A 15,221-nucleotide genomic window follows, 5' to 3' on the forward strand; every position below is an offset into this window, starting at 1 on the left:
TAACCTTTATTTAACTTTGTTAATGATGGATGCACCACAATTCAGCTTCTGAATGTTTGTGAATAATAAGAGAGTACTGCTCATTACATACACTATATTGCCAAAAGTTTTGGGACACCCCTTCAAATCATTGAATTCAGGTGGTGTTTTCTCAGGGGTCGGGCTTGGACCCTTAGTGCCAGTGAAAGGAACGCTTAATGCTTCAGCATACCAAGACATTTTGGACAAGTTCATGCTCCCAACTTTGTGGGAACAGTTTGGGGATGACCCCTTCCTGTTCCAACATGACTGCAAACCAGGGCAGAAAGCAAGGTCCATAAAGACATGGATGAGTGAGTTTGGTGTGGAGGAACTTCACAGAGTCCTGACCTCAACCTGACAGAACACCTTTGGGATGAATTAGAGTGGAGATTGCAAGTCAGACCTTCTCGTCCAACATCACTGCCAGACCTCACAAATGCACTTCTAGTGGAATGGTCAAAAGTAAACATATACCCATAAACAAACTCCTAAAGCTTGTGGAAAGCCTTCCTAGAAGAGTTGAAGCTGTTATAGCTGCAAAGGGCGGGTCGACTCCACATTAAACCCTAGGGCTTAAGAATGGGATGCCATTAAATTTCATGTGCATGTAAAAGCAGACGTCCCAAAACTTTTGCCAATATGTGTATGACTTTTCACATAAACACCTGCCGTACTGGAAAAAAAAAATCCACAAACTATTTTACCATCAGTGCAAAACCTTTAACATTCAGTTCATATTTATTGTTTAAGTATACAATAAATTCTAACTTCATATCCCTATGCATATATTTCTGTTTTTCTATGAGGCCACTTAAAATGATACTTGTAGGTGTTTAGGGCCATCTGCTGGTAGAATGTGATACCAAAAGCTATTGAATGTGAAGGAGAGAATACACAAACCCTGTGCACAAAGGGAAGATAAAGGCTATTTATAGAGAACAGTATTTTTTATAAAGGATAAATATAATATGAATTTATGAAACCCACCCATAAGGGGAACTGGAGAATATGCAAACCAGTAACCTGAGTGAGTGTTTGGTAAAGATAACCTGAGAAGTAAAAAAAACTGTTATCAAAGTTATTATATCTATTACTGTAGTCTTATAGTTGACTGCCTATTTGACTGAGTCTGTTCATTTAATAATAATAATAATAAAAATAAATAAATAATAATAATAATAAATAATAATAATAATAAGAAGAATTATTATTATTATTATTATTATTATTATTATTATTATTATTATTATTATTATTATTATTATACATAAAAAATAAATGAATAAGTAATAATAAATAATATAATGTAATAATATAATTATAATTAATATAATAAATAAAAATAATGTGACCAAATATGGTTCTATCAGTGGAAGTTTCAGGAATACAGTTTCAGGGAATTTCTTTTTATAATTATAGAGGTCCCGGGCTACAAAAAGTTTTGAAAACCAAACCAAATATCTCTTTATTTGGCAAAAAGTGTCAGAAGCCCACTGTCAGTGGTGTACTCATTTTTAGCCACTGTTCAGGATGTGGTCTGTTTCTTATGAAACAGGATGTTTTGGATGTACAACTTTCTAGGGCTTCTGAATTTACAGTTGATATTTACATTCATTAACACAGTCTCATGTTCCTGTCTCTCACGTTTTCTGCTTTAGTGTACAGGAAACAAAATGAGGCCACTCGTGTTAAAGACAAGTAGCAAAATACGTATAGATATCAATATTACTGAGCAATAAAAAAAAGAATCTTTTCAGTTTCTTCTCAGTCTTGTCAAATAGTGATGATCTCAGATGTTAATTTGTGAAATTCAATATAAAAATGGAATTTTTGATAAAAGGACCATAAATGCTCCAAAATGTTTTCTTTTCGGGTGTAATTTTCATATTGTGAGAAAAACACACTTTCCGTCTTTCCAAATATATTTATTAGTGTAGTTCTTACTACTGTTTGTGATATAAAGTAATTTTATCACTATAGTAATTTATTAAAATAAAAAAACCTGAAAGCAGCTACACCGATCAGCCTTAACATTAATTCCACTTGCCTAATATTGTGTAGGTTCTCTTTGTAATGCCAGAACAGCTCTGATTCATCCAGGCTTGGACTCCCCAAGACCTCTGAAGTGGTGCTGTGGTATCTGGCACTAAGATATCAGCAACAGATTTTTGAGTCCTGTAAGTTGTGAAGTTGGGCCTTCAGGGATTGGACTTGTTTGTTCAGCATCCCACAGATGCTGGAACAGATGGAGCTCTAGGGATTCTGGAGGCCAAGTCATCACCAACATGATGTACAAGAAAATGTGATTCATCAGACCAGACCACCTTCTTCCATTGCTCTAAGGTCCAGTTCTGATGCTTATGTGCAGATTGTAGGTGCTTGCAGTGTTGGACAGGAGTCAGCATGGTCACTCTGACTGGTCTGCCACTATGCAGACCCAAACACAGCGATATGCAATACACTGTGTGATCTGACACCTTTCTATCATAGTCAGCATGAACATTTTTAGCAATTTGTGCTACAGTAGGTCTATTATAAGATTAGACCAGGAGGCTAGCCTTCATGCCCCATGATCATCACTGAAACATCACATAAGCCAGTCATCTAGTTATCAAAAGTCCAGTCATTTGCTTCCATCACATCAACTTCAAGAACTGACTGTTCACTTGCCGTTTAATATACACTATATTGCCAAGTTTTGGGACACCCCTTCAAATCATTGAATTCAGGTGTTGTTTTTCAGGGTTTGGGCTCGGCCCCTTAGTTCCAGTGAAAGAAGCATACCAAGACATTTTTAATTTAACAATTTAATGCTCTTAATTTTGTGGGAACAATTTGGGGTTGACCCCCTTCCTGTTCCAACATGACTGAGCACCAGTGCACACAGCAAGGTCCATAAACACATGGATGAGCGAGTTTGGTGTGGAGGAACCTGCACCTCCTTTGGGATGAATTAGAGTGGAGACTGTGAGCCAAGCCTTTTCGTCCAACATCAGTGCCTGACCTCACAAAAATGAACATAAACACACTCCTAAACCTTGTGGAAAGCCTTCCCAGAAGAGTTGAAGCTGTTATAGCTGCAAAGGGCAGGCCGACTCCGTATTACATACATGTGCATGTAAAAGCAGACATCCCAAAACTTTTGCCAGTATAGTGTATACTGACACTGTAATGAGATATCACACCTTTTCCAATTTCCCAGGTATAAAGATTTCCGGATTTCTGCTTCATAACAAAGTGGAACAATATGGAAGACGGCCGCCATTTTGGCATGTGATTGAGCTAATCCGCTCACTCCAGCTTTACCTGTGCGCGAGCGGCACGATTACGTCATGGGAAGCACCTGTTTGTGGGGCGGAGTCAGCATTCCGCGGAAACTGAGGAAGGACAAGGCCCTACAGCAGCATCAGCTGGGGGATCAAGCAGAAAAGCTTCACTTCGACCTGTGCTTTTCTCAGGGAAACGTCTATTATACTTTATATTTATTTTTGTTTTGGTAGTTTTCGCTTTCTTGTGTGCATTTAGGGTCAGGTTTAAATAAACACGTCTCGTCTGGGGAAGTCGAGCACAATGAAAACACTGATAGTAGCGGCGGTGTTTCTCAGCTTTCTGCTTTCAGGTAAGACTCGCTAAATAGTGCTCATTGTAAAAACCTTTTTTTATATAAGGTATTTATTCTGTTTTATTTGGAAACGAAACTTGAACTTATATATGTGAATATTAACGTCGCTTCAAGCGAAACCGAGCGAAAAGATAACCTGCAACAATGGAGCGCAGTATCGGTCACGTGACTCCAGGTGTTTACGGATGCCTGAAAGATGCTCCTTTCTCTTTAGTGTCTTTGCTTATATTAGTTTCAGAAATGAAGATATAAATTGTTTATCTCGTACAGAACAAGCTTGAAGAATTCCATAATAGATTTTTTTTTTTTTACATAATTTATATTCATATTTATTTATCATGTAGTTTTGCTGGGCATCTGGAAAACAGAACATAAACATAACCCAGTTTCATTCAGATTTTTTGGTTATAAGTAGAATAACCAAAAGCTAGAAACTGTGTGTGTTTGTGTGTGTGTGTCAGTGTGTGTGTGTGTCAGTGTGTGTGTGTGTCAGTGTGTGTGTGTGTCAGTGTGTGTGTGTGTCAGTGTGTGTGTGTGTCAGTGTGTGTGTGTGTGTCAGTGTGTGTGTGTCAGTGTGTGTGTGTGTCAGTGTGTGTGTGTCAGTGTGTGTGTGTCAGTGTGTGTGTGTCAGTGTGTGTGTGTTAGTGTGTGTGTGTGTCAGTGTGTGTGTGTCAGTGTGTGTGTCAGTGTGTGTGTGTGTCAGTGTGTGTGTGTCAGTGTGTGTGTGTCAGTGTGTGTGTTAGTGTGTGTGTGTTAGTGTGTGTGTGTGTTAGTGTGTGTGTGTCAGTGTGTGTGTGTGTCAGTGTGTGTGTGTGTCAGTGTGTGTGTGTCAGTGTGTGTGTGTGTCAGTGTGTGTGTGTGTCAGTGTGTGTGTGTCAGTGTGTGTGTGGGTTTTTAGCAGCATGAAACTATTTCCTTCTGTCACTTTCCAGTTCAACAGGTTTTTGCTGTTTTCTTTAGTGACATCTCTTTCTCTCTCTCTCTCTCTCTCTCTCTCTCTCTCTCTAATTTACAGATATATAAACACCACAGTATGTAATGTAGTAGTAGTAGTAGTATTACATACATATTTTATTTCATACAAGAGTTACACCACCATTTTGAACAAAACTAATAGCATGAGTTTTTCCAATAGAGTTATCACAGCAGTATTTACTTTAGAATAGCCTACATCGCTTTGTTTGCATATCCTCCAGTTCACTTAACATTACGTGTAGGAAAACAAGAGAGGAAAGACTTTATATGTAGTCTTAAGTGTGTGTGTGTGTGTGTGATAGAATAAGTCTTAAGTGTGTGTGTGTGTTCAGATATATATGGGTGAATACACTCTATTTATACAACATGACATTTCACGCATGATTCTTCAATTCAACAATCAAATGACCTTTTCAGGTTCTTAATTGAATCGAGTTTGGTCTGATAGAATGTGCTGGCAAATAACAATTTTTAAATAAAAAAGATTTATAAAAAAAATTCTATACATTTTTAAAATAAAATTTAAATTTAATTGTAATTTTTTAAATAATCTAAAAAATATTTTGCATGTTATTTGTTCGCTGTTAATAACCTTATCTTTTGATAAAAGTAAGTAGTGTAACAGGAACAAAAAAAATAGTGCCACATGTTTTAAATGTTGTGGCATTCCTGACCTTTTTTTTTTTTTTTTTTTTGCCTTCATACTATAAACTGTAAATGTCATACTGCTATTTACAACAAATATTTGACAGATCTTTAAATTCTTTCCTCACTAATGTCTGTTTGTCTTTCTCACACAGCAGTGTTTTCAGTTGAGGTGACGGTGCCTCAGACGCAGTACAGCACAGGTCTCTTTGTCCCGGTCACGCTGCGCTGTGACTATTCCACATCAGCTAGTCTTCAGAACGTGCTGGTCACCTGGCTCTACAAGTCTTTCTGCAAAGACCCGGTGCTGGACTACTACTCCACAGGTGAGGGGTCAGAACAGGCCACAGGGTTTGAACTGAATGCTGCAGGAAGGGAAGGGGGTGAAGGAAGGGTGTGTTAGAAATGATTTACCTTCGTTAGTTCTTATAATGTGCTGCTTTTGTGTCAGCTACCATTCTAAGAACCAGTCTGTCTAATATAGACTCATAAGGCCTTTATACAAGAACTGAATAGGTTAGTGTTAAAATCTTTCATGTATAATTTTATTCCAGTCTGGGTGAATGAGAATTCTGTCTAAGCCCTACCCATAGAATTAATAAGAACTTCAGATCTGTTCCTGAGAAAGAAACAATAATGCTGTCTGCTGAGACGTCCAAGTTAACCACATGAGTCAGAATCAGCTTTATTATCAAGTACTTTGAGTTTTTCGTGTACAAGGAATTTGCCGATCATGGCGCTGGTGGCTCAGTGGTCGGTTTCTCCTCTACAATGCGGAAGCCCCAGGTTTGATTCCCAGCCAGTACCCAAACCCCAGCCACTGGATGCAGTGCTGGTCCCAAGCCCGGATAAAGAATTGCGTCAGGAAGGGCATCCTGTGCCATCCTGTGTAGGGAGCAGCCGAAAGATCAACAACAAGTACAAGGAGTACTTGGTGTGTTGGTAACAGTGTAAAGCAAGGGTAAAAAAAAAAAAAAAAGAATAAAAATACAACCCCATAAAAATACAAATCTAAGAATATTAAGCGAAAGTGTATAAAAGTTAACACTGAATTACAAATGCTATATTCAGTGCAGATGAATGTAGCACTATTTTACTGCACATTAGTGGACTAGTGCAAATGCTCACAGTCTGACGTAGGAAGGTAATGGCTCTCCGAGTCGTATGTGTTAATGTAACGCATATGAACACAACAGAAGGGAGGTTTGTGTGTTGATGTCCAAGGAGGTGGATATGCTGGGTCCTGCGTATTGTTGATGAGGCCAGTTGCTGATGAAAAGCTGAGGTTTTTTGTCTTGATGGGCCGCAGTCTTCTGCAGGAGGGGAGTGACTTGAAAAGATTGTGTCCAGGGTGAAAGGGGTCAACCACAATCTTAACTGCCCGCTTCAGAGGCCTGGAAGTAGGGAGGTTTGCTGAAATCGGATCCATTTGGAGACCAGTGGAATTTGTTTAATTTGAATGAAATGACCACTGTAGGCTCTGATCTGTATGTTTTGTCTCATCTCTATAAACCTTCATGTGGAATCTTTGTTCCTCTTCAGCCTACCAGTCAGCTCTGCAGCTGGGTCAGGACCCATCCAATGACTGCCCAGACAGCCAGCGCATCGTCCGGACTGTGGCTCAGAAACATGGTGCCAACGAGCCCACGCTGGGTCCAGAATACAGCGGACGCAGAATCACCATCCAGAACAGTATGCCTATTTCACTGTTCATTTATGAATGAGTTCAAATCCTGGTGTGTCCTTGAACAGATTACTTAGCATCTGTCACATAAATAAGTGTTAATGTACCTGTATGTTTTATTATTATTATTATTATTATTATTATTATTATTGTTTTTATTATTTTATTATTATTTTGTTTATGTATCAAGGGACCTACCGCTATAGATTGCTGTAGCTTGGGCCAGATCTGGTTTAATAAAATAAAATGTACACTATTAAAATAAATGAATCATATAATTTCTCCCTACTACTAGCATCTAGCTTTTTATCTAGCATCTAGCTGAAATTTGGTGCAGATGGTACCATCATTCCTGCTGTCTGACATCCATCCATAGTAAATGAGCATATCACAGTACAGATAAAACTGTGATTTTATATTCGTATATTTCCACATACCCCCTGAAATAAATTCCTGACACTACCACTGCCACTTCCCTAAAACTTTAATTCCTATTTTCTCATAATGAATTTACTGAAATCTCTACTACGATCTGGCTATGTTATGCTTCGGCAAAGGTAATGACTGCATAAAATTAATGCTGAACAAATATTGAATTGACATTTAAGCTTTTTGTTGCGTTTTGAAGAGATTGGTCAGTATTTACTTAAGTCACCATCCAGACTTTCCTCTTTGACTCTTTTAATTTGATTTTAAAATGAAAGTGATATGAGGATTTTTTTTTTTTCATTTTATTTGAAGTTTTCTCAGTTTTATAGCAAAAAGCAATTCCAGGCACTATTTTTTATTGCACTTTGTCTGTAGTAGTTATGAGTCATTGTATACTGACTGTCTCTGTTCTTCATCTCTCTCTGTCCTTTTCTCTTTCTCTCTATCAGAGGCAGACCTGGTAATCACAGAGGTGAAGTGGTGGGACAACGGTGTCTACGTGTGCTCTGTCGATGCTGCTGGAGACACAAGTGGATTCCCAAACAAATACATCAAGCTCATTGTTTATAGTAAGCAGCTTCTCCTTTATTTTGGGAAATGAGATTGTTTATCATCATAGAATAAGCATGGGAGAGGAAACTATGCATGAGGGGGCTGAACTTTGTCATTATTTGTCCTTCTAAATATATAGTTTATTATAAGATTTCGGTTTCCTACTAACTAATCTGAATCTTTCTTTTCAGATTGGCTGACTGTGATCTTCATGATCATTGGGGCCTTCCTCCTCATCATCCTCCTTTGTGTTTGCTGCTGCCAGTGTTGCCCTCAGAGATGTTGCTGTTATGTCCGCTGCCCTTGCTGCCCACAAACCTGCTGCTGCCCTGAGAAATGTAAAATACATAAGACATATTAATGGTTGTACAATAATGTGCAGTGACTGGGTGAGTGACTGGGTGACCCGACTGAGTGAGTGAGTGACTGACTGGGTGACTGAGTGACTGAGTGAGTGACTGACTGGGTGACTGACTGAGTGAGTGCCTGACTGGGTGACTGAGTGAGTGGGTGACTGAGTGAGTGGGTGACTGACTGAGTGACTGACTGACTGACTGGGTGACTGACTGACTGAGTGAGTGACTGACTGACTGAGTGACTGACTGACTGAGTGAGTGACTGACTGAGTGACTGACTGGGTGACTGACTGACTGACTGGGTGAGTGACTGAGTGTGTGAGAGACTGGGTGACTGACTGAGTGACTGACTGGGTGACTGACTGACTGACTGGGTGAGTGACTGACTGGGTGACTGAGTGAGTGACTGACTGGGTGACTGAGTGAGTGACTGACTGGGTGACTGAGTGAGTGACTGGGTGACTGAGTGAGTGACTGACTGGGTGACTGAGTGAGTGACTGACTGACTGGGTGACTGAGTGAGTGACTGACTGACTGAGTGAGTGACTGACTGACTGGGTGACTGATTGACTGAGTGAGTGACTGACTGACTGACTGGGTGACTGAGTGAGTGAGTGAGTGAGTGAGTGACTGACTGGGTGACTGAGTGAGTGACTGACTGGGTGACTGACTGAGTGAGTGACTGACTGGGTGACTGACTGACTGGGTGACTGAGTGGGTGACTGACTGACTGACTGAGTGGGTGACTGACTGAGTGACTGACTGACTGACTGACTGAGTGAGTGAGTGAGTGACTGACTGGGTGACTGACTGGGTGAGTGACTGACTGGGTGAGTGACTGACTGGGTGACTGACTGAGTGACTGACTGACTGACTGGGTGACTGACTGACTGACTGAGTGAGTGACTGACTGACTGAGTGACTGACTGACTGACTGAGTGACTGACTGAGTGTGTGAGAGACTGGGTGACTGACTGAGTGAGTGACTGACTGGGTGACTGACTGAGTGACTGACTGACTGGGTGACTGACTGACTGACTGAGTGAGTGACTGACTGACTGAGTGAGTGACTGACTGACTGGGTGAGTGACTGAGTGACTGACTGAGTGTGTGAGAGACTGGGTGACTGACTGAGTGACTGACTGGGTGACTGACTGACTGACTGGGTGACTGAGTGAGTGACTGACTGGGTGACTGAGTGAGTGACTGACTGGGTGACTGAGTGAGTGACTGACTGGGTGACTGAGTGAGTGACTGACTGGGTGACTGAGTGAGTGACTGAGTGAGTGAGTGAGTGACTGACTGGGTGACTGATTGATTGACTGAGTGAGTGAGTGACTGACTGGGTGACTGGGTGACTGAGTGAGTGACTGACTGGGTGACTGACTGAGTGAGTGACTGACTGGGTGACTGACTGGGTGACTGACTGAGTGAGTGACTGACTGGGTGACTGACTGGGTGACTGACTGACTGAGTGGGTGACTGACTGAGTGGGTGACTGACTGAGTGAGTGACTGACTGAGTGACTGACTGACTGAGTGAGTGACTGACTGGGTGACTGACTGGGTGACTGACTGAGTGGGTGACTGAGTGAGTGACTGACTGAGTGAGTGACTGACTGGGTGACTGACTGACTGAGTGACTGACTGACTGAGTGAGTGACTGACTGGGTGACTGAGTGAGTGACTGACTGGGTGACTGAGTGAGTGACTGACTGGGTGACTGAGTGAGTGACTGACTGGGTGACTGAGTGAGTGACTGACTGACTGGGTGACTGAGTGAGTGACTGACTGACTGGGTGACTGAGTGAGTGACTGACTGACTGGGTGACTGAGTGAGTGACTGACTGACTGACTGAGTGACTGACTGGGTGACTGACTGATTGACTGACTGACTGAGTGAGTGAGTGACTGACTGGGTGACTGACTGGGTGACTGACTGGGTGACTGACTGGGTGAGTGACTGACTGAGTGAGTGACTGACTGAGTGAGTGACTGACTGGGTGACTGACTGAGTGAGTGACTGACTGAGTGAGTGACTGACTGGGTGACTGGGTGACTGACTGACTGACTGAGTGAGTGACTGACTGACTGGTTGACTGAGTGAGTGACTGACTGACTGGGTGACTGAGTGACTGACTGACTGACTGGGTGACTGACTGACTGGGTGACGTGACTGACTGACTGGGTGACTGACTGACTGAGTGAGTGACTGACTGACTGGGTGACTGACTGGGTGACTGACTGACTGACTGACTGGGTGACTGACTGAGTGAGTGACTGACTGGGTGACTGGGTGACTGACTGACTGACTGAGTGAGTGACTGACTGACTGGGTGACGTGAGTGACTGACTGGGTGACTGAGTGAGTGACTGACTGACTGGGTGACTGACTGACTGAGTGAGTGACTGACTGACTGGGTGACTGACTGGGTGACTGACTGACTGGGTGACTGACTGAGTGAGTGACTGACTGGGTGACTGAGTGAGTGACTGACTGGGTGACTGAGTGAGTGACTGACTGAGTGAGTGACTGACTGGGTGACTGACTGAGTGACTGGGTGACTGACTGGGTGACTGACTGGGTGACTGACTGGGTGACTGACTGAGTGAGTGACTGACTGGGTGACTGGGTGACTGACTGACTGACTGAGTGAGTGACTGACTGACTGGGTGACTGAGTGAGTGACTGACTGACTGGGTGACTGACTGACTGAGTGAGTGACTGACTGACTGGGTGACGTGAGTGACTGACTGGGTGACTGACTGGGTGACTGAGTGAGTGACTGACTGACTGGGTGACTGACTGACTGAGTGAGTGACTGACTGACTGGGTGACTGACTGGGTGACTAACTGGGTGACTGACTGGGTGACGTGAGTGACTGACTGGGTGACTGACTGGGTGACTGACTGAGTGAGTGACTGACTGGGTGACTGGGTGACTGACTGACTGACTGAGTGAGTGACTGACTGACTGGGTGACTGAGTGAGTGACTGACTGACTGAGTGAGTGACTGACTGACTGGGTGACTGACTGACTGAGTGAGTGACTGACTGACTGGGTGACGTGAGTGACTGACTGGGTGACTGACTGGGTGACTGAGTGAGTGACTGACTGACTGAGTGAGTGACTGACTGACTGACTGGGTGACTGAGTGAGTGACTGACTGACTGGGTGACTGACTGACTGAGTGAGTGACTGACTGACTGGGTGACTGACTGGGTGACTAACTGGGTGACTGACTGGGTGACGTGAGTGACTGACTGGGTGACTGACTGGGTGACTGAGTGAGTGACTGGGTGACTGACTGAGTGACTGACTAACTGAGTGAGTGACTGACTGACTGACTGGGTGAGTGACTGACGTGAGTGAGTGACTGACTGACTGACTGGGTGACTGGGTGACTGACTGACTGGGTGACTGACTGGGTGACTGACTAGGTGACTGAGTGACTGACTGACTGGGTGAGTGAGTGACTGACTGACTTAGTGACTGACAGAGTGACTATTAAAAGGTGAATTAATTCTTCTAGTAGTTTCAAATAAATAATAGAAAAATTGCTTTTTAAAAAACAAATACCTTTCCACTCTTTAAAAGTGTTTACACATGCACATTCATGCAAGAACACCTCTGATATTTGCCCTTGTTATTTGCCTTGTAAGACATGCAGTGTTGACGGACAGGATGCGGCTGTTCCCACCTCCCAGCAATGCACTGTGGCCATAGAGAATATTGCACTGAAAACCCAAAACAGGTTCATACTGACACACACCCTGTTCTTTCTCTTAGTGGTGATGCAGCACAGGCTGATGAAGGAGGCCCAGAAGGCCTGGGGTATGGGACAGCCGCTCTACGCACCCCTGAGCACTCACAGCTCTGCATACCAAATGAATCCCATGATGTATGCAGGTCAGATCATTATAATTTGTTCTATATAAAATACGGTATTCTTATTTAGCCTTAAACAAAACATTATTCCAGGTTGCAAAAGTTTTATTACATCTTGCATATGAATGAAACCCTAGGCATTGTCTGTTCTCTGAAGCTTTACATTTATGTTTCAGGTTCAGCATCAGGAAAGATCCCCATGTCTCCCATTCCTCCCATGCCTCTCCCACCTCCTGCCCATTTTGCCCCAACACCTGTCCCTATGCCTGTTTCTATGTCTGCCCCCATGCACATGACAATGCCGCCACCCAACATGCACGGCAGGGACAGTGCCAACAAAGTGCTGGATTACCTGGAGCACCAGGTAAGGGATATGGACGTTACTAACCCCATGATCCCACCTCCGCCTGCGCACATGGTCCACAATGTGCCTTTCTCCGCCGGCCCACCCAGCATGCTGTCTGGGCTGGACGATGGCCCTGCCTCCCGCCGGCACCACCCTGGACAATCCAGTGGCTCATCCAGCTACAATCGCAACCGCCAGCCTCCTCCAACTCGCCGCACTATGACACGCAGTTACAGTCAGGAAGATGTGCTGGACACTCGGAGCCAAGTGACTTATCGGCCTCGCTCACGTTCCAGAGAGGACCTGCTAGAGAGCAGTAGAGGATACTACGACTCTTCCAATGAGTACAATGACAGGCGAGCAGGTGGATCTAGAGGCGGAGCTCGGGGTGGGGCCAGAGGCGGAGCCTGGACTGACTATCCACCCAGCTACAGCGAGTTCGAGCCAGGCCAGAAGCCAACAAGGCGGCCTGAACGCTTCTCTGTAAGAGTCTAAAAACCTTCTTTTGCAAAAATACTAATACGTTTGCAGACTTTTAACCGCCTACTACCTTCATGGGATTACATCAGTTTAGGTTTTCTTTGCCATAATGGTGGAAAATCCTGCTAACTCTACTTGAAGCTTTGCTTGAATTGATTTTATATATTTTTTTTCTTTAGCACTTACCTCCTTTCTCAGCCCAAGCTTACAGTTAATGATTGGAAATACTCTAAGTGATTTAAGACACACCATAGTGCTGAGGTCACACACACACACTCTTTTTGGATTGGATATTAACCAACACTTCTCTTTCCTTTAGGGTAAAAGCTCAGTGAGTGGTACGAGTGTAGTAATCTGAAGAGTGTCTGCCTTCCACCATTATGGAGACTTTCCTGAATGCAAGTGCCAAGGACAGCACTGTATAGTGAATAGTATGAAGTTAGATGCATCATTGAAGGTTTTTATGGTTTTAACGATTTTGAAGAAATATTTGATCGGGCATGAGCAACACCCTTTGCCCTATTCTAAAGAATTTGACATCCTAAAGATTCTGATAAAGATCTGATAAAGGGAGTTTTTTGTTTTCTTTTCCCTTGATCAGTCGAGTCATTTTTATATAAATAAAAGCATCTGAGCCCTTTATTTCCAATTTGATCTCAAGTGAAGCCTAGTGAAGTTCAGGACAACGTGATTCAGTGGCCTGAAACCTGAGTCTGGGGATTTTATGAATGTGGTTTATAATGTGTAGCTGTTACTCATTTATTAGTCCATGATGCCATGCTTCTTTACCAGCTGTATATAATGGAAGCTTTTTTTTTAATTTTCGAAGGGCACATCATGATTTTAAAGCTTTTTGTTTACATCAATATATGAATCTCATGTATGTATATATTTGAAATGTATTTATTCTTGAAAGAAGTTTCTTTTAAAATGCCTTGAAAGCACACTGTAAGTAAAAAAAAATGTCTTTTTTATTATTATTTCCTTAACAGTTAGATAACAGTAATGCTTTTCTTTGGTTATTCTTGTGAAGCAAAGGTGAAGTGATCCTAATTGGTAAATCCTTGGGTATCTGTTCTTTACCTTTTTTGTATTTTTATTTTATTTTTATTCCGAAACTTTATTTGTTCTTAACGTGTGTGTGAATAATCTTTTCGTTCCTATATATTTTTTTATTTTTAACGAAGACAGATTTTGCATATAATGTTGACTAATCTGACCTAAGCTGGATGAAAAATGTTAAAAAATTAAGAAACAAAAAATGTTTGAATTATTTCAGAAGCGGATTATTAACGTGGTGGACGGATACATTTTTTAATAAATGTACTTTAAATAAAAATTGTCATTGTCCTGTATGTCTTTAATAACGTTGTAATTAAATATAATGGTCCCTTATGTTCTGAACAGATATACAGCTCTGTTCAAAATAATCAGTTTCTTATGTTTTTTTTTTTTTCAAGGTTCATGTATTGGTGAGATGAACAGTTTTGTTTCATTTTTTGTGAGCTGACAATATTTCCTCTAAATTCAAAATATAACTATTGTTATTTAGAGAGTATATTTAAAGGAAATGACAACACATCAAAATAACCCAAGATCATGCAGTATCTGCAGAGCTTTAATAACTCAAATAAAACAAAATGTAAATTGTGTTAATGCTTTGGCTAAATAATATTAAGAAATCAGTATTTGGTGGAATAACCCTGATTTGCATGTGTTTTGGCTCCATGATCTCCACCACATTGCTGTTGGGGGAACTTTATACCACTCTTTTTGCAAAAATAAAAGCAAACAGCTCAGCTTTGCTTGATGGTTTGTGATCATCCATCTTCCTCTTGATGACATTCCAGAGGTTTTCAATAGGGATCAAATCTGGAGATTGGGCAGTGGTGTCTTATTATTTTCCCAGAGCTGTATATATTGATGTGTGTGTGTTGCACATTCACTTTGTAGGAAGCAAATCACTTGAACAATTAAACTATTTTAATCAATTAACACGTACCTTGAAATTTTTTCCATGGCATTACACCGCTCTACGGCTAACAAGTCTGCGCATGCTCAAATCTTCAGGCGTATCGTTTCCACCTGGCCAGTAAAGAGGCGTACGATAACCGGGGAGAAATCCCAATGAGCTTCCCGCCGATCACGTAGCGCCCTACCTGTGCTTTATACACCGTTCTCTCTTACCGCGTGTAGTGCACCTGTATAGGGAGCCGTGCGCC

At 42.2% G+C, this 15,221-nt stretch overlaps 1 protein-coding gene across 2 annotated transcripts; it reads left to right on the forward strand.

Moving 5' to 3' along the window:
- Positions 1-3,253: 3,253 nt before the first annotated feature.
- Positions 3,254-14,964, forward strand: ildr1a (immunoglobulin-like domain containing receptor 1a). 2 transcript variants are annotated; one of them, XM_058379910.1, is made up of 8 exons: positions 3,254-3,640; positions 5,422-5,589; positions 6,806-6,955; positions 7,826-7,945; positions 8,120-8,266; positions 12,075-12,194; positions 12,350-13,002; positions 13,319-14,964. In XM_058379910.1, the coding sequence occupies exons 1-8, from the start codon at positions 3,592-3,594 to the stop codon at positions 13,355-13,357; spliced, it is 1,446 nt and encodes a 481-aa protein (XP_058235893.1). In that variant the 5' UTR covers positions 3,254-3,591; the 3' UTR covers positions 13,358-14,964. The 2 variants fall into 2 exon arrangements, with proteins under 2 accessions (XP_058235893.1, XP_058235892.1); XM_058379909.1 differs by having other exon boundaries at positions 3,266-3,640; positions 5,419-5,589.
- The last annotated feature ends 257 nt before the right edge of the window (positions 14,965-15,221 follow it).

This window comes from Hemibagrus wyckioides, linkage group LG26, assembly GCF_019097595.1.
Source record: "Hemibagrus wyckioides isolate EC202008001 linkage group LG26, SWU_Hwy_1.0, whole genome shotgun sequence".
Classification (NCBI taxonomy): Eukaryota; Metazoa; Chordata; class Actinopteri; order Siluriformes; family Bagridae; genus Hemibagrus; species Hemibagrus wyckioides.

Excerpts from the sequence above, each read along its gene's own strand:
- ildr1a (XM_058379909.1), top strand. The coding sequence starts at position 3,592 with ATGAAAACACTGATAGTAGCGGCGGTGTTTCTCAGCTTTCTGCTTTCA. Across the intron at positions 3,641-5,418 it reads TCTCAGCTTTCTGCTTTCAG|CAGTGTTTTCAGTTGAGGTG; the intron begins GTAAGACTCGCT and ends TTTCTCACACAG. Across the intron at positions 5,590-6,805 it reads GCTGGACTACTACTCCACAG|CCTACCAGTCAGCTCTGCAG; the intron begins GTGAGGGGTCAG and ends GTTCCTCTTCAG.